Source organism: Thunnus thynnus, chromosome 8, assembly GCF_963924715.1.
Source record: "Thunnus thynnus chromosome 8, fThuThy2.1, whole genome shotgun sequence".
Classification (NCBI taxonomy): domain Eukaryota; kingdom Metazoa; phylum Chordata; class Actinopteri; order Scombriformes; family Scombridae; genus Thunnus; species Thunnus thynnus.
Genome location: NC_089524.1, coordinates 8,047,224 through 8,072,334, shown reverse-complemented (window position 1 = coordinate 8,072,334; position 25,111 = coordinate 8,047,224). Strand labels below are relative to the sequence as shown.

The window sequence follows — 25,111 nt, the reverse complement described above, 5'->3', positions numbered from 1 at the left end:
TAGTTGCTGAATTGATTACTAATCGCTACAGCTCTAATATTTATCATCACATTTTTTTTGTTCTTGTGTGTATTTAGTATCTAAATGTATGTATCTGATTTTATATCTTTATAAGTTAAAGTGCATTACGGGTATAAACACTATTATTATGGATATTAACAGAAAAAATCAAAACCCAAGCAGCATGTTAAGCTCAAGATCAAACCACATCTAACCGAGCCACACTTTTATTCCGCCCTTCCATATCTCCTCCTTGTCACCTCTGCATCCACATACATGCGTGTTGTTGTCATGTCGAGGAACAACATCACTTTGCAGAAGAAGGTGGGGGGGGGGATCATGGGAGATGGCGTCTGCAGGCGGGATTAGACTCGCTGTGACCAGTCACTCACACCAGTGTTTACAGCGATGAAGAGCGAGATGATGATGTGTGTCTCTCTGTCTCCTTTTCTCTCCCCTGACAAATATCAGCATGGCAGCTCATGGCAGCCCCACAGCTCCCTGACAGCCAGCCAAGCAGCCAAGCAGGCAGGCAGTCAGCCATTGTTTTGTAATGTGTTTCACTCTGCCAGCGCTGATCCTTGCTAAGGTACTTACCACGCCATTGTTGTCTAAGTATGCTATTTTCTGGCTGGGCACCTCCACTATAGAATAGGGTGCTTTTTTCCTTTCTTTTTTTTTTTTTTTTTTTTTCAAAAGCGAGGTTTGTTACAGTCACCGTCATGCTAATCCTGCTGTGTGATATGTATATGTGTCAACACACAGAAAGAGAGAGGGAGAGAGAGAGAGAGAGAGAGGGGAGTCTTAACCCAACAGAGAAACGGTGTGAATGGCAGAGAGACAGATAGACAGACAAGTCCCATTCACTCCTCACTGTCCTCCATGACACCAAATTACTGTTTATCAAAATAAGACGAGCGGTATAATAAGGATACTTTAGGAGGGTATCGTCTAATGCGTCTCCAATGTGTACAGGCCTTATGGTGTTTTCCACAGAGACATTCACCCAAGCAGTCAGATTAACAGAGCAGGTCAGAGGAGGACTTTTAGCTGCTGCGCCGGTGATTGTTTATTCATTTATATACAGCCAAAATAATGATCATGAGGTGAAGTGAGACTCTTTTGTGATGTAATATGAGTGGCATGTTTAAAATGAGGCAAACACTTAAACCTTTACATGTCACTGATCAGTCATTATAAGCTCATGCTGTGCAGACAAAACATTGTTCAAACCCAAAGAACCAAGGTCCCAAAGTTTTAAAAAAATACCAATTAGGCCAAATTTCAGGCTTTTTTTCAGGCTTTTTTTTTTTTCAACAAAATGTGTCTGAAATGATGCACAAGACATATGAATCACTTAACTCAACCCCACCCATGAAATGTTTGACTAGCCAACTAAAATGTGTCTTTTTTCCTCACTCTGTATATTGATTTAACTGTTAAATCATATATATATATATATATATATATATATATATATATATATATATATATATATATATATATATATATATATATATATATATATGTTCAGTAAATTTGACCTCCATACATGATGCTCCAAATGCTGTTTCAAAGCTCTCTCTACAATGTCAGGATGTCATTCTGGTGCAGAAATACAAATAATGTATTTTTTTAGGCTTAAATTAGCCAAAAGTAAGAATATTGACTCTAAATACTGGAAACAGGCATAAAGAAACTCCCCAAGTCTATGTTTAATTGTAGAATGTAAACTCCTCAGGTAGTTTAAATCCAAATTCTCATAGACAATAACAAGGACGTGTCCTCAGTCTCATCTATAGTAGCTAAGACCTGTGTTGTTGTCTTTTTCTTTAAACTGCAGACCCTCTCTCTGTTGTGTGATGTATCACTACACAATCTCCGTTTAATTAATTATCACTCTTTTATTTTCACATTTCTGGTTTAGTGTGCACATTTCATTCGCTCATCCCGACGGTGGAACAGAAAATCTGCGGGAGTATTAATAAGCCTAATATAGAAACATATTTGAACCCTGGTCCTCCACTAAGTAGATTATAAACATTTATTATAGCATGTTATCATAATATCCTGCACAGCATATTGCAAAACTTCTGTGGGCCAGTTTTTTTCTCCCAGTGCAGTGGAAGATCATAGTTAATTCAGCAGCGTTATGGTAATGTAGAGGTCCCTATCGGTCCCAGCATCACACATACTAACAAGCTTAGGATAAGCCCAGCCTGGAATGGTATGAGGTTTGAATTTCTGGAACCAGTGCGGTCTCTGCAGCCAAATCTCACTTCAGCAGAAACCAGTGGGGTGATTCCTCTGCTTAAAAAATTAGTGCTAGTGCATATATATTTTTTTGCAAGGAAAGGAGGTTTGGTACCTTGCGAAGAAGAAAAAAATGCACTGTATGTAAAAAAAAATATATTTTAAGGATGGCAAAAATCGTCTTGAGAGGGGCTAATCAGCTGGCAAGTCTGAAAAGCCTGTAATGTGCATTAAGAGATTTATACACAGCGAAGAGGTAAAGCCTCACAACATTGTTGACTCATTTAAAGATGCCAACATCTCAACTTTGTGCACTGTTAACAAATGCACACATGTTAAGTTGGTGTACTCTGCACTTCTCCTGTCTCTGTAAATCGCAGTGTATCTGCCATAAGCATGTTATGCCCCCAGGGCTCATCAGCACCATGTGATCCCAGGCAGGGCTGCCACTGTGAGACAACATGCTAAATCCTGTTTGTGAGACTTGGCTGCTCTCAGCTCTTAGACTAATCTAACCACCCTCAACCTCAAGCATGGGAGAAGTGTGTCTGTCTGTCGATCCGAGAGGAGAGGAAGAAAGAGGAGACGAGAGGAGAGGAGCTGGGGAGATAGGCCACATGCAGTACGTTCAAAAATATCCCCCATCAGGTTGAGAGAACAGGACACTTTGCAAATTAAATATGCAAACTTTTCTGTATCTGAAAGACAAAAAGGAATAAACTGTAGGTGACCTAATATTTGTATTGGCATGCAGCTTTTTAACGTGATGCAAATTGCAGCTACAGACATCATCTCACATTAAAAAACTTCCATGGAGCTGTTGGGGAGAGTTTTCAGTGTTGGTGTGTGAGTTTAGACTGTGTGTCTTGCAGAAAACGCACAAGCAAAAAACAGCTGTATTCATGTGAACTGTACATGAAAAGGTAAATAATAACAGTGAAGCTGATTGTGTAGACAGAACATTAATGGTGTCCTAGATGCTAAATGCATGAGGACAGTGAGACTGCTTTCAATACCCACAATTCAGATCACCCAAGTGTCAGAATCTGCTCTGGTTAGATCCTTTCACTGCCTTTTTCCACTTTCATTATGTTTCCACACCAACACAGAGGAGATACAAACGCAGTGAAGTCCAGACATATTGTATGTTAAGTTAAAATGATGCTACTGAGGTGGATTTATGTGATTGTCTCGTGTCCTGCTCCTGTTAACATAACATACCTGACATGAACGATTGCTCAAAGGGCCGATGTGTTCCGGTTTAAAGAATTACAAAAAGCAACAATCATCTTAATGTGAGTTTGGGTGCCGCAGCTAACAGTTATTTTCCCAATTAATTCATCATTTAGTCTATAAAATGTCACAAATGCAGATTAATTTTCTGCTTGTTAGCAAATCAATCAAACGTTTCATCTCTATTTGAGTTACAGCATCTTGAGATTGTTTGCACCTTTCACAACATAGTTTCTTTCTGCAAAACTCTTTACAGAAAATGCTTTATACTAATGCAGTATTTTGGGTTCATGGCATGCAAAAGAAATAAAAAAAAAACTTGACTTGCTGGTATTCCAACCTGTATCAGGTTTACCAGAGTATATGCACGGTCATGATTTGTCTTTAAAACATGCAGTAGGTATGCTATTTCTCGAAAGTGATACAAGTACTTACACAGAAGTAAGTATCTGAAATGGTTTAGGGTATTCCTTTTAAATTCCTTTCATTTTCTGATTGAGCTGAGACAACAGAAAATTCTTCATCCATACAAAGCAAAATGTTGATGGTGAACGCACGTTATTGCATCTGCCACAAAGTTTGTGTTTTAATTCAAGATATTTCTCTCACTTTTAAGTTACTTTTTTTTATGACAGGATATACAGTCTCTTAACATTACGTCTCATAACTTTTAGACAAAGAAGATAATGAAGAACGAAAACAGTTAGTCTCACTTTTATTCTCCACCCTCGCTGTTTCAGCAACCGTCTCTTTGCCTCTTGCTGTCTGTCTGTCTGCCTGTCTGTCTTTTCTTTCTCTCTGATAATTCAAAACATCACAGATTTGGCACTTGTAGCAGGTCTCGCAGAAAAATGAATTAATGCAAACTCCAAGTGCTATCAAAATTATACATTTGGAGCGTGCACAGATACAGAGAAAGAGAGAGAGAGAGAGATGTGAGGACGTTCTGGTCTCATTAAGAGAGCAGGCAGAGTGGAATTAGTCTGAATATAATGACAGGCCACACTATCTCATGTAAAAACAGCCCTGTTTTCCTCTCTCATTCATTGGCACTAGTAATTAGTTTTGGCCCTAAAACTGTCACCCTTTACTCGAGAAAAGGCAGATGTGATTTGAGGTGCAATTTAATCTTGCTTTAATGAAGAACTAATGGACGCATTGCAAATTACTACCCCCCTCCTCCACCTCGTACCCCCCCCCCCCCCCCCCCCCCCCCCCACAACCCTGTGTGTGATTGAACAGGGGCTTGGGAAAAAAAAAAAAAAAAATCTATTTCCTGCTTTTGAAAAGATCAAGAGTATCTTTGATAATGGTGAGAGCGTCACCGGCAGCTTCATTGCATCGAGCCAACAAGCTCTTTTACCCGAATAACAATTCAGTGGAGAGGAGGCCACAATTAGTGACAAAGCAGAGAGAGCGCTGCAGGGCCTGGCCAAGCAGAAAGCCTCTCGGTGCTCCAGGCTCCTTGTTAGAAACAGGCCCTGGAGGTGTCACACAGGAACAATAAGGCCTGATAAATTACCCCACGAAAAAAAAAAAAGATGTACTACTAATTTTCAATTACACCTATAATGCATTCCCGATAGGAGAGAGAAATTGGACATGTGTGGGAGAGAACAAACAGTCATAGGCTTAATACACCTACTATATGATATCCAGAGTGTATTAGCAATAAATTACATGGTGTTTAATATAGCAGCCCGCTGGTGATTTTGCTCCACACAGACAGAAAAAGAGAGGGAGAGACAGAGAGAGAGAGAGGGGGGGACTGAATATTGGTGCCAAATAATGTCTCGTCATTACATTTGATTTTTGTCAGAGGATAATCACGGCCAAAAAAGACAAAATTGCATTCTTATCTAATTTAGCCTAATTTCAAAAATGGTGTTGTTGTTTGGAAAAAGAACATTTGTGCTGGGCTTTTTTTCAGCACAAAGAGAAGAAGAGGAGTGTGTGTGTGGTAGAACTGCCTGTCTGCACCTCTCTAAACCACTTAAAGGACACTGTGTTTCAAACTGGCATCGCTAACGGATGATGTTGTACAGAATATATCAATGCCAAATAATAGTCCTTGAAACGGGTGAAAGGGGATGTGAGAACTGAGGAGGGTCAGACATGTGGAACATGTGTATCTGTCTTCCTCTGTGTGTGTGTGTGTGTGTGTGTGTGTGTGCGTGCATGTATTCGTCTACAGCAGGAGCAAGGCAGAAAGCCTAATGGGAGTGGGCTTAACTCTTGCACACAGCCTCGCTACATATCTGATTACTGGGACCAGTAATTTTCTTTCCTTAAATAAGGAAGAAATTGGATAGGATGAATGAAATTTGGCTGTCATATTGCAATGATGGTGCAGCAGGGAGATTATGTGTTTCACATAATCGTTCATCATTTCCCAACCAGTGTTCGGGCTTAGCATAATGGAATTGGTAAACTGGTTTAAATCAGAACGTGAGGACAGACTATCAGGCAGACTGTGAGGGTCTGTGGTAATGTCTTCAGACCAAGCAGAATATTTTCACCACAGAGCTGCAAACACACCATGCTACACACACACACACACGCACACGCACGCACACAATACGAAACACTGCAGGAACACGCTGTCTTCATGTCTGCCTCTTCACAGTGTCAGAATACATCAAAAGATACCTCAAAACACCCTTAAAGATGTTTTTTTTTTTGCTGTGTAATAATTCAACTTTAAGCCGTTGTTCAGCAGTTTTGCTGAGGATGTTTTTAAGCTTTTTACATGCATTGATTCAATACTGAACTGTATACTGGTTTTATTTCTCATTGCATTTAATATTACAGTGGCTATGTATTAAATGACAACGACTGGGATGTAGCTGCTGCTGACAAGATAATAAACAAAACAAACAAGTTGTTCATTACATATGAACAACTTTGTTTCAGACATAACTCACAAAATATTATTTTTTTATTTAAATCTACCTGTTTTGTGTTATACAGCATCACTGTAACAAAGTGCATTTTTCATGTGTTTGGTATGATATTGACATAATATTTATAATGCTTAATGGCTATAATGGCTACTTTTATGTAAATATTTTAAAATAATTCAATATTGAATATTTACCATTGGCATAGTTGTTATTTTATTAAATGTTTTATTTACTTATCATTTTCTTCTATATTGAATTGTATTTGCCCACAGTTTCCCTTGTCAGTAAACCTCCCTAAGAGGTCACTATGGAATTGATTAATAAGTAAATACATAAGTCTTAGAGAAGTAAAAATAATAGTGTTGAAGGGGTTATGTCTTGGTAAATGTTTGTCTATCATATTGTTGTCATATGCCTCCTTCATACCAAATTATTAGTCATCCTCATATTAACTAAACACGTTCAACAAAACCCTTGTCTATTACTCTATTATTATACACCTGTTGAGCTGTTGAACACTCACAGTCTACTCAGTAAACTCCCTTAAAGACCTTTTCATCATATAAATTACAGACATATTCACACACATAACTGAAGAGAGTTTGACTTAAAGATGAAAAATAAGCACTGCTGTGTGTTTTTCAATTAATAATCATTGAAAATAAAGAGTTATTTACTGATGAAACCTTTCAAAGAACCAGATAGCATAAATTATTAAACATAATAGATTTTTTGTGACAGCACTTTCCAGTCATTTAAAAAAAATGCTGGTATTCAGGCTACTCTCTTGTTTACCTTTTCCTCCAGATTAATTCATTTTAGAACATGTTCAGCATGTAATTGTAAGTGATATGTTGGATTTTATGACCATTTCGGAGTTAGAATGACTTTTCTAAACCAATAATCACTGGGTGTGTGGTCAGTTTTTGTGTCTCAACCCGACCTGACCTATCTCAACTTTTAAACACTGAACAAACCTAAAATTGCACAAAATATTTCTTGTGAGTAAATGAAACACCACTGATATTGTCTAAGTGTTATTTTCAGCTCTGATATACCCTGTTGAGGTTTGTTTCAACATGGAACTCTGTGGTGTAGCTGCAGTGCAGTCTCATGGTGGTGCTAAATCAGAATAAATATCTACAGTCCCCAAGAGGATAACTGTTGGCCACTAGGTGTCACAGTGGCTGTTTGTAAAAGAGGAGCCAGTTCCTGCTCTGTGTTTGACTGACTACTACACTCCATGTAGAGTCTAATTAGTGTTTGTCCACACTCACAAAGCAATCCTGCCCAAGATCTTATGAATGTAAACAATATACCTGGCTAAAAAAGAAATATCAGTCTCCAACTACATATCAGCTTATTGATCCAAAAGATCAACACATGAGGGGATCCTTTGGTTGTGTTTAACCTCTGGCGTAACACCGTTTTCCTTGACTTTGTGTTTTTGGAAACATACTGTATGAGCTATACTGTTTAATAAATAAATGTATGAGTGAATGAAGGAATTCTGATATTAATACCACCTGTACATTGGATGTAAAGGTGTGTTTCAGTCAAGAAGTTTTGGTCTAAAAAAATCTGTCTGGCAAGTTTAAGCCTAAAATGGCTGCTTTGTATCTTAGAGCTTTCACACTGAACCTATTTATTTCCTCTGTGCAGGACGGGGGAAGATACGGTATAGTTGGTGATTTTCTTTATTTTTCTTATTGTCAACAAATCTCATGTGCAGAGCCAAACTAACAATGAATTTATCTACTTATGAGTATCGTATGTATCCAAAGCCTGATATATGTTATTCCTCTGTGCTGTAGACCTCTGTTGCTTTCTAAAAATGATTAAAAACACGTCAGTGAGCCACACTGTTGCACTGGGTGACATGTTCCTGAACCACAAAGAGTTTGAGCACATTAGAAACAGCTCAAAATACTAATACGAGTGATCACATTTTCAGTCTCCAGAGAGTAGACTTTAGTACAAAGGCTCATTGTTTTTAATAGTTTTTGGACAACAACAGATGTTAATGACACAAAGGAATACGATATATCAGGGTTTGCATACACACACGATACTTGTACAGTAAGTAGGATGGGTTCATTGTTGGTTTGGCTCTGCACATGAGATTTGTTGACGATAAGAAAAATATGGAAAAATCTTCAGCCAAATCCTTTAAAGTGTGTGAAGAAATTGATTAATGAGATGATTATGATAAATCTGACCTCTAACATTAAGAATATGTTTTCCATTAGTAAACTGTCCCAACTGGCTCATCTTGATGGCTGAAAATATCACTATGAAAAAAATCTAATTGAGTTTATTACATTAGTCCAGATCTACAGTACATCACAGACATAATAACAGGAAGATCAAAATAAAAATGTTTTAACAAGGCATTGATCCACAAGCTACTCCAGTGAGCCTCATTTTAAATGCTGCAAGTATCTGAAACTGTACTGCAGGGATCAGAAGAAGTCGGTGTTAATTTGGTGTCTTGATTAAGGTTGTGTCACAAACTGTCGGCCACTGTGTCAGAATCTCTCATATTATTGATAATTGTTGCCCAGTTGGGTTGACATCCATGCTGGTTTCCTACTGCTTTCACGCTCATTGGTGCTTTCAGTGACGATTGTAAATACGGCTGCTATCATTCTGAAAGACTGCACTCTCATCAGGACAGAACTGCTTCACCGTAGGACCAATGTCATCCCTCAGTATAACTTTGAAGTGACTTGCATTTACAGTGGCCATGTGAGAATTCACTGGACCGAATCCACAGCTATGAAATACAGCAGAGCAGCCAGAATTCTTCACTGAAGTGAGGTGAGGGTCTCCAGGTGAGAATTTTTTTCCTTCTTGAGATGAGCACAACATACAGATTGCTTTTTCAAAACAGGTGCAATAAGTACTTTACACACTGGAAACAGACTCACCTCTCAGAGTCTGTGTATAAAGATTGAAATAATCTCCTCAGGTGAGCACAGAGAAAGCTTTACACCATTAGTAAACTGTCCCAACTGGCTCATCTTGATGGCTGAAAATATCACTATGAAAAAAATCTAATTGAGTTTATTACATTAGTCCAGATATATAGTACATCACTGACAAAATAACAGGAAGATCAAAATAAAAATGTTTTAACAAGGCATTGATCCACAAGCTACTCCAGTGAGCCTCATTTTAAATGCTGCAAGTATCTGAAACTGTACTGCAGGGATCAGAAGAAGTCGGTGTTAATTTGGTGTCTTGATTAAGGTTGTGTCACAAACTGTCGGCCACTGTGTCAGAATCTCTCATATTATTGATAATTGTTGCCCAGTTGGGTTGACATCCATGCTGGTTTCCTACTGCTTTCACGCTCATTGGTGCTTTCAGTGACGATTGTAAATACGGCTGCTATCATTCTGAAAGACTGCACTCTCATCAGGACAGAACTGCTTCACCGTAGGACCAATGTCATCCCTCAGTATAACTTTGAAGTGACTTGCATTTACAGTGGCCATGTGAGAATTCACTGGACCGAATCCACAGCTATGAAATACAGCAGAGCAGCTAGAATTCTTCACTGAAGTGAGGTGAGGGTCTCCAGGTGAGAATTTTTTTCCTTCTTGAGATGAGCACAACATACAGATTGCTTTTTCAAAACAGGTGCAATAAGTACTTTACACACTGGAAACAGACTCACCTCTCAGAGTCTGTGTATAAAGATTGAAATAATCTCCTCAGGTGAGCACAGAGAAAGCTTTACACCTTTGGCAGAACATCATTCTGCATCATTAAGGTTAAACATCCAGGTGAAGTAACAATGACCAAATCACATTTTTGTGTATCTCAGTTCGTGTCTCTGACATATCACCTAAAACGTTACATTTGAGTTACAGAGCCAAGCATCCATTTCTCTAAATTATGAATACTTAGGGATGTCGGGTCATACAAGAACTTTTACTGCTGTTCTGAAGGTATTTTCAGATCCCTCAAAGACTCTTCTATCATTCCGTCTGCTAAATGATGAAAAATATAATAATAGCTATGATTATTTTCATATTTGATTCATCTGTTAATTATTTTCTTGATTAATCGATCAGTTGTTTGGTCTATAAAATGTCAGAAAATGGTGAATCACTGTTTCTCAAAGCCCAAGATGACATCCTCAAATGTCCTCTTTTGTCCCGACCAACAGTCCACCACCCAAAGATATTCAGTTTACTGCAACAGAAGACTAAAGAAACCAGAAAATATTCACATTCAGCTGAAATCAGAGAATGTTTACATTTTTTTCTTAAAAAATGACTCCAAATGTTTAATCAATTAATTTATTGTTTGACAACTAAACGATTAATCAACTTATCATTGCGGTTCTAAATATTTTTAACCCTTTTCCCACGTTGCAACTCTGTTTTCTATCCAGATAGCCATCAGCTACTGTCTTTGTTAAAAAAAAAAAAGTTTTATCATGCAGTGAATGGAATTTTTTTTTATTATTATTTTATTTTTTTTTTTTTTTAAACAATTTTATGTGTTTTTCAAACATTCAGACTTGAAACAATTGTCCAGTGCACAAATGAACATTGAAATAGGTTTTTCTTGACATAATCATTCCTCCTGTTCATACTGACCATTAGCAGATCCCTTCATATCCGATCCACAAGCCTCCTTCTGTGCAAAAATCTTTTTAGTGCCAAAGTCCCTCTTTTTGTTATTATACTTCCACTGCAGCTCAACAGGGAAACACTGTCTGAGGAAACACAAAGAGGGAATTTGTATGTATGCAGACATGTATGAGTTGTTAACAGCTCCACCAAATAGTGTTTTTCCCTCTAAACCTGTCTTTTGGTTTCATTTCAATAAATGTTCAAATAATCTAATATTTCACCAAATATCAAAGATTAGAGAAAAATTCCCAAAACTGAAAACAGATTTGTCTATCAAAACTGAGTTTTTTCTTCTTTCCTCTCCCATTTATCATCTCTTGACCCCTCAGACTTATCTGGCAACCACTGCTCCACCTCGAGTTGCTACAACAGTCAAATGCTGCTTACACACAGATAGAGCAGAATTAACAATCTGATGATGTCATATATTTCCCTACACTGGTTACCTGTAGGTTTTAGAATTGATTTTAAAATTTTAATGATTATTTTTAAAGCACGTCTGGGGTTGGCCCCTGATTATATCACTGACATATTAACCACTTACAAGCCTGAATGCAGCCTGAGAGCCTTTCGCAGAGGTCTGTATGTAATTCCTGGGTCAAGGCTAAAGACCAGAGGAGACTGAGCCTTCAGAGCCAAGGCCCCGTGACTCTGGAACAACCTGCTGCAGGAGATCAGGCAGGCTAGCTCTGTTTCCTCTTTTAAATCTCTCTTAAAAACACACTTTTTTTTTTTTTAGAATTACTTTCTCTTGAATCAGTTATTCTTTTTATTTTTACTCTGTGTTTTCATACCTCACTTGTTATTACTGCATCACTTTTAATTAATATTTATCTGGTAATTTCTCTTTTTGTTTTTATGTCTTTGTAAAGCACTTTGTAACTTGTTTTTGAAAAGTGCTAATTAAAGTTATTATAATTTTACTTAACGTACATTTACGTAAGTAGGATTTTTAATGCAGGAGTTATACTTGTAGTGGAGTATTTTTACATGGCTGTATGTGAATACTTCAGTAATTGCACCTCTGTAGTCCTCAAACTTCCTGATGCTTTAAGGAGCACCTGTCGTCCCAACATCCTTTGCGTGTCCAATATGGAAGAACTGGTGGTGGAGGTCCGTGGCTCCAACGGGGCTTATTACAAGGTAAATACCGGCTTATCATCCAGCTCAAAGCCCGACAGCCTGTCACAAGACACAGTATGTCAGCTGAAGCCAAATGGACTGTGGCAATATTTCTTAGTGTTCTTTTAAACCCACGAACTTCTCGCTATTAGCTCGCATTAGCCGTGCTAGCCACAGTTAGCTCGCTAAGCTAGCACCGCTCTCGAATCTTCCGCCAGCTGTCACCTATGTTTTTTTTAACGACTTCTCTCTTTTACGCAGAGTGGAAGAAACATACTGTTGTGAGAGATAACAGGAAGGTAGAAGCCGATAAAGACTATCAAATAGCCTGCTCGACGTTTAGGTGCAGCTTCTCCGAGCTAAAAGTGAGCTAACTTGCTAGTTGATGTCAAAATATGTGACTAAACTAAGATTATGCTGCGTAGCTGACTGTAGCTCTACGTCATATAATTTATTCGGTTATTGGAGTCGTGTTAGTGCTATTGAAGATGTTTTAATCACCCATAATGTGGCGATAAAGCTTTGTGAAGTATGTGATATGATGGAAGCACAGTGTCTAGTTGTGGTTGTGATGTTTGAGCTGCTCAGCGTCTGTCTGTCGCTGTCTATTATTTGATACTTGATCATGCCGAAGCTATTTTCTGTATGTGTAAGCCAGCTGTTCCTTGTCAATCATGACCAGCTGACAAGAGAGGAGAAGAGAGGAGAAGAGGGAGGGAGGGTCACTGATACCGTAAACCTTAAATGCTATTTCTAGACCTGGTGCCCAGAGCCCTGTCTCCTTTCCTCCCATCCCCGAGCTGTGTGTTTCCTCTCTCCTTCTCTCATCTCGTCTGCTGTACGAACTCCTACTTTTCTACCTTTTCACCTCTCCTTGCTTCACTGATTTTCTTTGTCCACCCTGCCCTCATGAGTCACTTTGTCCAACACCCAGCTTGCCAGTTCCTGAGGCTTAATCTCTTGGGTTATAGAACAAGGATAGGTGATTCAGTTGTTCTGTTTACGGCACATGTAACTGGATACCTTTACACCAAATTGGGAAAAAATGCATGATTTTTGGGCTCCAGAGTACCTGTGGTTAAAGCACGGGTTCACAATTTTTCAAATATGTCTTAAAACAATAGTGAGAAGCCCAAATGAACATTGCAGCTCAACTTCAGGGAAACGCTGTCAGAGGAAACACAAAGAGGGAATTTGATACTAAAAAGACTGTAAATGTGTTAGATATCCACTTGATACGACTAACTCAGACTGCTGAAGCCTCATATAAGCTTCAGATAAACTTTTAAATGTAGTTTTGCACAAAATGACTGTGGACACTGTGGATTTTGGCCCCCATCACTTACATTAAAAACACATTTGAAGGGGATCTTTTAATAGCCAGTATGAATAAGAGGAATGATTACAGCGAGGGAAACCCCTTAGTGTTCATATGGACTCCTGACTGTTGTTTTAAGACAGACTTAAGACACAGCGTTCACTGCTGCAACTAACAATTATTTTCAATACAGTCATTTTCTATGTCAGAAAATAATGATAAGTGCCTGTTATAATTTCTTAGAGCCCGAGGTGACGTCTTGAAATGTCTTGTTTTGTCTTAACAGCAGTCCAAAATCCAAATTATATTCAGTTTATTATCATGTATGATACATAAAAGCTTCAAATTGTCACATTTGAGAAGCGGTAACCGGCAAATGTTTGGCATTTTTCCTTCAAAAATGACGAAAATGATCATCAAAATAGTTGCCACATTAATTTCATGTTGATCAACTAATAGATTAAATGACTAATCATCGCAGCTGTACACATTACGCCCTTCATCTATCTACCTATCTAGCCATGTAGATAGGTTTGGTTTATTTGCCCAGGTTTTGAGATATCTACATTTCTTACGACCTGTTATTCCACTGCTGAATTAATGTGGAAGATGAATGTAATGTTGTTTGTGAAAACTCAATACCAATGTCTGTTTCCTGAAACAACATCTTGGCAGCAACAACGGAACAATTTTTCCACCTTGCCCATGACTACAATTAGTTATAATTATGTTGTGACAAACAAATGTGCAATTCACATTGCTGTAGAGCTGCAACGATGACTTGATTAACTGATTACAACTGGTTTACTGATTATAACTGACTGACATAAAATTATTCACCAACTATTTTGATAAATGATTAATAAAAAATATCTAAATTCTACGATTCCAGCTTCTCAAATGTGAATATTTTCTGGTTTCTTTAGTCCTCTCTGTCATAGTAAAGTAAATATTTTTGAGTCGTGGACTGTTGGTCAGGATGTCACCTTGGGCTTTGGGAAACACTAATCAACAATTTTCACTATTTTCTGATGTTTTATAGATAAAACGATTAATTGAGAAAATAACCAGCAGATGAATCGATAATGAAAATAAACGTTAGTTGCTGTACTAAACCTGTTAATGAGCTACTGTACATTAAAAATGTGCTTATTATGCACAACTCTTAATGTTTTTAAATCCATCTCACAGTTAAGAACTTTCTTGAAAAATCCATGTCAACTATTTCTTTATCCTTTTTGTCCTGTACGGTTGGTGGCTGCTTACTGGAGTTTGCTCTGATGTTCTTGGCTCTTACTCCTGTCTGTGTTTCTTTCCTGCAGGGCTTTATCAAAGATATCCACGATGACTCTCTCACCATTGCCTTTGAGAACAAGTGAGTTTTTTTTCTTCCACCTGTCTTCCAGTAGGTTGATTTCAGGTTTTGCTGATCCGGTCCGGTGTAAGAGCTTTAACCGGGTTGATTTAATGTGAATTTCTTCTCAGTTGGCAGCCGGAACGCCAGGTGCCCTTCAATGATGTCAGAATGCCACCACCCGCTGATGCCAAGAAGGAGATCGGAGAGGGCGAGGAGGTGGAGGTGAGGAGGAAGCACACATCTGTCTTTTCTCTGTCTATTTTTCTATGTACGTGGTCCCTCCCTGTTAGTTTCTTACTCTTTCTCTCTGTCTTACTCTCTGGTCAGATCCTCTCCAGAGCCAATGAACAGGAGCCTTGTGGTTGGTGGCTGGCTAAAGTCCGCATGATGAAAGGAGATGTGAGTATTGCTCCTCAGGCAGAAACGTTTATACGACACTTTTGTTTTTATTAAGCGCTAGTAGAAATCTGCTTTGCCTCGTAATCACAATAACATGCAAAAATACATTAATTTCAGTGTCTGTAGGTTGTTTTATTTATACACTGAACCTGTATGTCTTTTCAGTTCTATGTGATTGAGTACGCAGCCTGCGACGCCACCTACAACGAGATAGTCACCTTTGAGCGTCTGCGTCCAGTCAATACTAACAAGGCAATCACCAAGAACTCCTTTCACAAGTGCAGTGTCCCCATTCCTCAGGATCTACAAGAAGCGTATGTACAGCAGCTTTACAGTAATATCATTAGTATCAATGTTAAATTCATGTGCTTGTCCTCTTCACAATTAATGATAACATGCATATGTAGATTTTGTATTGCAGATATAAGATATTGTTCTTACTTTGAGAGCTTTGCAGATCTTTTCAGATGTCTCCAGCCCCAATCCTAACTCAGCTGTTTACATTAAGTTTTAGCTGCTTAAAATACTAAATTGTTTGTATATTTCAGGTGCCAGAATGAGAACGCCCATAAGGATTTTAAGAAAGCCGTTGGAGCCTGTCGCATCTCATACTGCCCTGAGACCAGCCAACTTGTGATTGTGGTAACTGATTTGCTCTATTGATGCTGTGTCACTGTCCTGTGGTGACTTTTGGAAATGTATAAATGTATCAGTAGTAGTGCATGATGTGTTACAGTTCAGTCTTACTTAGTATCTTTGTATGGTGGATGACTCTGCTGTTTCTGTCTTTCTAATAGTCACCAACAAGGACACTGCTAATCTTTCTTTTGTTTTTTTTGTGTGTGTGTGTGTAGTCCACCAATGAGTCGACAGTGAAGCGTGTGTCTTTGCTGAGTGACATGCACCTGCGCAGCCTTAGGACCAAGCTGTTGCTGATGTCACGCAACCAGGAGGCTACCAAACACCTGGAGGTCAGTTTGTAACATGAACATGGTCTAGTCACTGTGGTGACCCGGAGATCACAGAGGAACCTTATTACTCTCGGAAGGGGGACAGTTGGTACCTGCAGTATTGTAAGAGTCAGTTAGTCACCGTGGTAACGTGAAGGGTGGATAGTAGTCATGACCAACAAGAGATTAATATACTTTTCTATTAGTACTACAGGAAATTTCAATCGCTTTTATATGTCAGTTTTTGCAAGTAATTGGAATGTAAAAAAGTTTATTGATAGCAAAATGAAGATTAACCTCTCGTGTTTGTGCAGAACTCCAGACAGCTGGTGTCATCCTTCCAGGAGGAGTTTATGGTGAGACCGGATCTGATGGGCCTGGCCATCGGCAGCCACGGCAGCAACATCCAGCAAGCACGGAAAGTTCCAGGTGTCACTGCCATTGAGCTGGATGAGGAGACTGGCACTTTCAGGATTTATGGAGAGGTAAGGTGGTATGTGCCCAAGTGTTAGTGAAACCATGAGTGTGTGTATGACCTTGAAAGTGTATGAACACATGAAGATATGTGTATGAGAGAAACTGTACACATTGCATTCTTGTAGATCTTATAATGGTTTTATTTTCAGTGGATTTTACCAATATTTTGTTAGGATTCTTAAGCTGACTGTGGAACATGCCAGTGTGTTAGCTGAATGTACAGTTGATAAAGTTGCTTCATGTTGTGTTTCAGACAGCAGAGGCTGTAAAGAAGGCCAGAAACTATCTGGAGTTTGTGGAGGATTCTGTCCAGGTGCCAAGGAACCATGTTGGTATGTAGACATGAACAATTTATACCTTCAAATCCCACAAATATCTGGTTGGGTGCAGGGCAACTGATACTGAGGTTCTATTTTGGCAATTATACGCAACACATTGCAAGACGGTTATATATACTGCTATCATATTAGCATAACTTAAGAGGAAGACTAACTAACTGCTGTTTTGTTTACTCGTTATCAGTCACCTTCTCGTCTTTTCTCTGCTTTGTGTCCCTAGGCAAAGTGATTGGTAAGAATGGTAAAGTCATTCAGGAGATTGTGGACAAGTCTGGCGTGGTGAGGGTCAGGATAGAAGGTGACAATGACAACAAGCAGCCCCGACAAGAAGTAAGCCTGCTACTGCAACACGTTACAGTCCAACACGTACTCATGAGTGTCACCGCTTTTTGTTTGCGTGTTTTTTAAAAAATGATCTACTCATCGTCTCACCTCTTGGTTCAGTCAGTGATTGTCCCATACTAACTTTTGCGTTGTGTTTTTTTTTGTTTTGTTGACACAGGGAATGGTCCCCTTTACCTTTGTCGGTACTAAGGAGAGTATTGGCAACGTTCAGGTCTTGCTGGAGTACCACATCTCTTACCTCAATGTAAGGACTCCTCTGTGTGTGTGTGTGTGTGTGTGTGTGTGTGTGTGTGTGTGTGTGTGTGTGTGTGTGTGTGTGTGTGTGTGTGTGTGTGTGTGTGTGTGCGTGCGTGTTTACTGAATTGATGAAAAAAGAGCCTGCATGTTCTGCATGTTTATGCGTGTTTTTGACAATCCTTTGCTTTAACTTCATGCTTCAATTTACAACCATTCCAGGCTGCCTTTTAATGCACCTCCTGAACAAACCAGCATTTCCTGCAGACACATGTAATAATTTAATAAGGTCTAACTAACATTTACTAGCAGAACTTAATGAGCATTGCAAGGTGTAAACAGTAACACACATTGATTTTGTGCTGTGAAAGTGATCCCTTTAAAACCAGGAAGTAACTGTGTATTAAACACATTTGGATACCTCGTACAAAATGCATAAATATCCACTATATGTATATATGCAGCTCATAGAAATGATCAAGGTTTCCCACAGTGTTTTATAGAGGGGTCTGCCTGAAGTAAAGACACCTCTACTCACATTATAATAAACACTTTTATGAAAAAATATATGAAACTTTTTGGAAAAAGACCCAAAGACATATAGTATATTTAAATAGTGTTGTTATTATTTAGGCTGTTATAAAATAACTAAATTGATCATAAGACGAGAAGCATCAGATTCCATCAGGCTCAACTCACACAACACTCAAAGCAGCTTTGTCGCAACACTGAGGAGAAAAAAAACAAAACATTTTTGAAACATTTATTCCAGTGGGAGGCAAACAGCTCAACCAGTCACAGTCAGATTAGGGATGATAAGGTAAAACTCACGACACAAGCAGAGGAGTGTAAGCAATGCTGGAAATCAAATATGGAGCTGAAAGAACTGACTTGAAATGTAATACCTCTATGAAACATTGTTAGATTAGAGTAGTCATTGTGATTGCAATGCACGTGAATTCCACATAATTTATTAACACATAATCTTCACAGATATTACTTGGCTTTTCTGCAGTGTGTATTTTGCTGTGTATACATTTTGCACTGTGTATGTTATGTGTGTGTCCTGTGCTGTTTGCATGTTCTGTGCTGCGTCGGTGCTTTGTGTGCGTTTTGTTTTGCACTGTGTGTGTGTAGGACATGGTGGAGCTTCTTGCCGAGGGCCAGCAGCTAGAGGAAGAGCTGAAGCAGATTGTGGATTATACACAAGGAAGCAGCCTAGCAAGATTGAGAATAAGCAACACAAGGCACACAGGATGTGATGTAGATGTGTGTATGATGAGTATGCATGTGAATCCAGTGATGACCCTCTCAAGAAAGTTTCTCAGAGATTTTGCTTAATTTTTCTGAAACACTGAAGAATTATGACCACATCGGATTTTTATTTTCTGCTTATTGCTTTTTCTGTTGCCGTATCGTCTTTCATTCGATCTGTCTTGTATCTCAAATTTCTTTTTTCCCCCTCTCTAGGAGGTTGAACAGCTACGCATGGAGCGGATGCAGATCGATGAACAGCTACGTCAGATCACCCAGGGTCACCGACCGGCCGACAGAGAGAGGGGAGAGAGGGGAGAGAGAGGAGAGAGAGGAGGAGGTTTTAATACTGACGGCAGTGCCAATGCCTCCTCGTCCTCTTCACATCCCAGCCGCTCCTACAACGGTCGAGGCCGTGGGCGCAGAGGCCACAGCTACAGCACTGGATACGGTAGGCACCTCAGATATTGTGAAAACAAATCTTCTGCTAGATATCTTTGAAAATTCTCCTGAGTGAGACTGTACTATCCATTGAATTGCCACATTTAATATTTGTCCCACTTCTAACAGGAGGGTATAGTAATTGAGCTCTTGTCCATTTTCTTCTAACCTTTCTGTCTCTCTGTCCTCTGGTGTGTCTGTTTGATTCTTCTAGGCACCAACTCAGAGCAGTCCAATGCCTCTGAGACTGATTCTGAGCGCAGGGATGAACTCAGTGACTGGTCTCTGGCTGCAGAGGACCAGGACAGGTGAATTGTTTTATAATAAAACCCAAAGATATACAAGTTGTTGCATTTTTCAGTGGAAGCTGTTTTTGTTTTCTATAATCTTCAATGAGGGTGTCTGTGAGATTTTGATTGATGGATGCTTTGACCGACTGACTGATTGACTGACTGATTGACTTTCAGGGAGAGGGAGAGAGAGAGAGGCCAGCGTCCACAAAGAGATGGTCGCAGGAGGCCAGGTCCCGGCAGAGGCCGAGGAGGGCCTGGAGGACGGGGAAGAGGAGGAAGAGGAGGATACAACAACAGCTCTGGTAAAATTCATTATTAACATGGAAACACAGACACACCTTTCTTGTCATAATAGTAGTTTTTAATGAACTATAACTCTGCAGCAGGGCCTCGGGATCATGACGATAGCAATGCCTATGGAGTCTTGGAGACAAACACTGAGACAGACCAGACAGCTGATACAGATGCCAGTGAGTCAAACCTGCCCACCAACCGTCGCCGAAGATCTCGACGACGTAGAACAGATGAGGACGCCACACTGATGGATGGCATGAGCGAGTCGGATAACGCCTCAATGAGTGAAAATGGAATAGGTATGGAAGTCACATGATCTGATTCAAGACTTCTTCATGCACATACAAACTCAAACAGCACAATATTTTAGTAGGAAAGTCTGTCATGTTGTATTGTCGAAAGGATAAGTGTTTGGCTGTCAGGGCTGCCATTTTTAAATGTAAAAGGAGCCAGCACAGACTAAAGACAGGTCCCTGGTTTTAAATGCCACCTTAAGTCCCAAATCCCTCTCTCTGTGATGACCCAACACCCCTAGATGACTCTGAACCTCAACCTCAGCGTCGTAACCGTAGTAGACGTCGCCGCATCCGCCTGCCTGAAGAGAGGCAGCCAGGTAACCATGGCAACTGCTAGTGTCGCCTCCCCCTGGTCAGTGCTCCTAATGGCTTAAGCTAAAAGGTTGTGCACCAGGCCTGGTGTTTGTTTTTTGTCCCCCACAACAACATACTAAATCATAAAAAAAACATTTAGATCTATTTAACTACATGTAATGGAGTGTTGCTTGTTTTATTGACATTTGCTATATGATTGAATGTGGCTGTTTTTGCTGACTGGCCTACACTGTCTGGCTGTGATAATGGAACGTTTCTGTCTTCCTTTTCTCGTGTATTATTTCACAGGTGCGTTACTCATTCACTAATAGATCAGCTACGACTTTGTTTTTGTGTTGTCAGGCTGCCATTTACTCTAGTGGCAGTCCTTGTTTGTGTGGTGTTTGTTACTAAGCCTGACTAACTTATTTTTCTGTGATGTTGTTCTAAATGGACAATCAGGTGTTGGAAGCCAGTTAGGCCAGTATACACCAGTAAAAAAAATGCTCTGTAGTCGGTTGAATGGAGTGGATCTGCTTTAACTGAACTGATATGCCTGCTTTTCAAGGTGATTTGTTTTCTCCACATTACTACTTCCATCACTGTCTGTTTTTCATCGCAACGCTACACCATTGAATCGATGTGCTCTCAGAAAAGAGATCTGAGGAGTGTGATTGACTTTGGGATCAAGTTCTGAACGACATCTGGGACAAACTCAGCATTTTTGCTTCTCTTCACTATTTAAAAGGAAGCAGACACTGTCATGACCAGTGGTTTTCTCTTCTCTAACGTCTCGTCTGTACAGTGACAGTGGCTGACTACATATCCCGGGCTGAGTCTCAGAGCAGGCAGATGACAACCAAGGACCCCAAGAAAAACAAAGATGTGGTTAGTATTTAAATGTTACGTGTCAACAAACTGTTGGCAGGCCACAATTAACATGTGGGGTCCAAAGGTCTGAGACCACTAGTCAAGATACTTCTATTTTGCGTTTGTTTCGAATGTAATATTATCATTTTTCAATACAAATGATAATATCAGCTTAACAATTTGAGTGAAAAATGTACTTACATTTCAGAATATCTTAGTATTTGGTGTGTGTCCCTTTTTATGTCCCCCTCCCCTTTAATGAGAACATGCACTCGAGCTGGCATGGGCTCCACAAGTTTGTGCACATACTGATGACCCATGTTATCTCAGCATGATTTCACATTGATCTGAAGAGCTTCTTGTGATGTCACAGAAGACTTGGCTTTCTCAGTCTTCAAGTGCCGCCATAAATGTCCAATGGGGTTTGAGGTCAGGTGACTGTAGAGGAAAATCCGTGACAGTCAGGACTCGTTGGTCTTCAAGTAGTTCTTGCAAAGTTTTGAGGTGTGTTTGGGGTTATTATCCTTCTGCAGTATGAATCCTTCTACACAAAGATGCAAACCAGAGGGTAGAGCTTGTCTCTGAAGAATGGAGTGGTACCTCTCCTTGGTCAGGGTGCAGGTGTCCAACTGATGAATGATGAGTAGACACCTTGCATGGCAGCCTCTGCCGTTAGCGTATGAATGTGTGTGAATGTAGCATGTAGTGTACAGCGCTTTGAGTGGTTGGAAGACTAGAAAGGTGCTATATAAATGCAGTCCAATGACCGTTTACTTGAATATTCCCACCACCATGTTACACTGTTGGTTTGATACACTGCAGTATCATTCTCTCTCCTGTTTGTGTCCTTACATCCATCCTTCTGTTACTACCATAAATCTCAAACTTTGATTCATCAGTATATTTTTTTTTCAGTCATCCACTGTGAAATGCTGGTATTTCTTAGCCTACCCTGAGCGTTTCTGAGCCTACCCCCCTTGTTTCCCCTCCTGAGAAGTGTTTTTAAAAACTGCTACTCGTCCCCTGAGACCACTACAAGGCAGCCTTCTTTTGCTTGATGTATTGATCTTCTGATGGTGTGATCACTTTTGATCTGTCTGATCGTGCTTTGGATACAACTGATCCAGTTTCTACAAAGCGTTTTAGAGCTCCAGCACTGCCCCCTTTTAAAAACCTTTAGTCTAGTCATGATTTGACGCTGAGAAAGCCCTTCTTTGCTTAAAATAACAATTTGACTTCTGACACTCTCACTTAGTTCTGACACCAAGTTTCCCACTATCACAATGCTACTCAGTAAGCAATGATCTGCTGGAAACTTGAGGCACAGCCGTATTTATAACAGGTGAACAATGGCTGCAAGTTGATGAGATCAAATCCACCTGAGTGTCATCTGAACACACGCTTCAGTGGAAGGGATACAACTCAAGAACATCTGACAAAGGAGTTACGTTGGTCAATGCCATAAATTTACTTAAATTTGATTGCTGACCTAGAAATAGTGCAGAATCTTAAAACATTTCCTCTTCATTTTACATATCATAACTTCCTCTGTTTTTAAATGTTTCTGAATCCTCAAACTTTCTGATTATTTCCAGGTTTACATGAAAATATTAGAGATTTTCAATGTGGTCTCAGACATTTGGACCACTGTATATAAAATATTTTTCCCTCTTAGTGGTGAACTTGTTTGAATATATTCCAAGTGCATTATTTTCTCCACTCTGCTCCGTTTGTCCCTCCTTTCTGTTCAGGGTCAGGTGGATGCCATTGCTGAGCACAGCCCGCAGCCTACCCCGACAGCCACCAACGGCTCTACCAACAGCAACGCTGCCGCCGATAACGAGGACAGCAACGCCGCCAAGTCTTCCACCGAGACGCCCGCCACAGACTCCCACACGGGGGATTCTAACCCGCAACCTGTTGTTAACGGACTCTCCTAGTAGGCCCCCCCCCCCCGGCAAAGGAAATGGGTTTCAAATATTTCAACTTCTCTGGCTGCGCTTGATAAAATCCCCTTGTCTCTTGAGCAGCCTCAAAAGTGAATCTTAACATTTAAATACAACATGCACTGTTCTTTTTTACTTTAGAAATATTTGAAACCTGTTCCACTCCGTAAGTTTCAGAGGTCTGTACCTTAACCTCCCCTTTACACGTGTTCTGTCCAACTATTCATGTTACCATTTCTTTTTTCTTTTTTTTTTTTTTTTTTTACAATAGTTCTTCCTGTATGAGCTTGCCAAAGATAGTCAAACACACACACACAGACTTACAGACATCTCTAAACTACTTTTCAGTCCACTCTTCATTGAGAGCTCAGGGAGAGGATGGACTGAATGCAGTATTTATACAATGTAGACAGGGATTTCACTCAAACCCATACTGTGGTATGAATGCAGCAGATCTTTTTTATTGGTAAAAAAAAAAAAATAATATCATAGCAGGGTTTTAAAACAAACAAAAAAAAAAGTCTGTCTTTTACCAGGTGGACACAGAAAAGAAGCTTCCACATTTTTTCAGGATGTTTTGTGCATCTGAAGTAGTTTGTACTTTAATTGTTCTGCATGAACAGTACCACAGTGCAGATAGGTTTGTTGGAAACCCAAGTATGTTTGACATACATGTGATCAGCTGTTGTGCCTTGAGAGTAGTTTCAACATGTTGTTGCCTGGCTCTGCACACTATCTGAAATCTTTTCACTTATTTCTGTGTTACTCGGTCGCCCTCGCCTGCCACAGTTGAACCAGATGAGCTGTCTTTTTTTTTTTTGTGCTAAATGTTCCCTTATGGCACTGTAAGCAGGCGGAGGCAAACACTGAAAGACCCTAAAAGGATTTCAGAGGCATATCTTTTTAAAATCAGGTGTGTCTGTTCTTAATGTTTGTGGGGAAAAATGAGTCCAGTTATTCTTTATATATCTGTTGAGGAGTTTGACGTTAGCTGCTTTCTGTTTTTCAATATGCAACCACTTCGGTCATAGAAGAAATGTTATTACTGCGTGTCTGGAAAAGAAACAATAGGAAAGTTGTTTTCTTTGCACTGAAACATAACCTTTTTCTGTTTAAGAGTTAATTGTAGTTTGGTCTGGAAACTGGCCTGTTACTGTGTAGTGCTGGACAAGAGATGTAGCCATCAGTGCTGGGTTTCCTGGAAACATCTTAAAGCGAACCATTGGGCAGTTTTCATCCAATTTAACAGGAAGGATGATGGGAAGGCTGTTTCTTCCCAGACATCCATTCAAATCAAGAGAGTCAAAGCATGATTTTGTTTTTTTTTTTAATCTTAAGGATTAACACCCTTTACATGCCTACTGCAAAAATCCTGTTTGACCAATAAGAAGCAACGAGTAAAGACTACCCTGGTGTTGAGATGTTTCTAGAAAACCAAGCCCAGGTGACGATGATGTCATTTTCATGGTTCTTCCACAGACCGGCTGGCTGGAAACTGGTCACGACTGTTCCACTAAGGAAGGAGATTTATTTGGTTTATTTATTTTTAAAAAATGTACAGTATTTAAAAAAACAAACAAACAAAAGAAACTTCTTTTTCTTGACACTAAAACATGCGTTACCTGGGGTTTTTTTTTCTTCTTCTTTGAGACAAATGACAATTTGGACTACTGACAGTTGTGACATCCCAAGTGTTTTTGTTGGGTCGACTACAGTATGTTTTTTTTTTTTTTTTTTTTTTTTTTTTTTAAAAGGATCGTTCTGGTTGGTTGATGTGCAATATGTTTTGTATGCAGGTAGTTCTTAAATAAACTTGATCTTCCATGTAGATCTAAAACTGAACAA

The 25,111-nt window shown here is 39.5% G+C and overlaps 1 protein-coding gene across 5 annotated transcripts; it reads left to right on the top strand.

Moving 5' to 3' along the window:
• The first annotated feature begins 12,032 nt into the window (after positions 1-12,032).
• On the top strand, positions 12,033-24,623 carry fxr1 (FMR1 autosomal homolog 1). Of its 5 annotated transcripts, XM_067596311.1 has the most exons (19): positions 12,033-12,181; positions 14,801-14,853; positions 14,964-15,057; positions 15,163-15,234; positions 15,400-15,548; positions 15,783-15,876; positions 16,089-16,205; positions 16,499-16,669; positions 16,915-16,993; positions 17,220-17,329; positions 17,502-17,588; positions 18,716-18,847; positions 19,049-19,283; positions 19,488-19,581; positions 19,741-19,868; positions 19,950-20,159; positions 20,396-20,473; positions 21,256-21,338; positions 23,072-24,623. In XM_067596311.1, the coding sequence occupies exons 1-19, from the start codon at positions 12,131-12,133 to the stop codon at positions 23,258-23,260; spliced, it is 2,226 nt and encodes a 741-aa protein (XP_067452412.1). In that variant the 5' UTR covers positions 12,033-12,130; the 3' UTR covers positions 23,261-24,623. The 5 variants fall into 5 exon arrangements, with proteins under 5 accessions (XP_067452412.1, XP_067452415.1, XP_067452414.1 ...); XM_067596314.1 differs by lacking the exon at positions 18,716-18,847 and having other exon boundaries at positions 12,034-12,181; XM_067596313.1 differs by lacking the exon at positions 18,716-18,847 and having other exon boundaries at positions 12,034-12,181; positions 17,496-17,588.
• Positions 24,624-25,111: the final 488 nt, after the last annotated feature.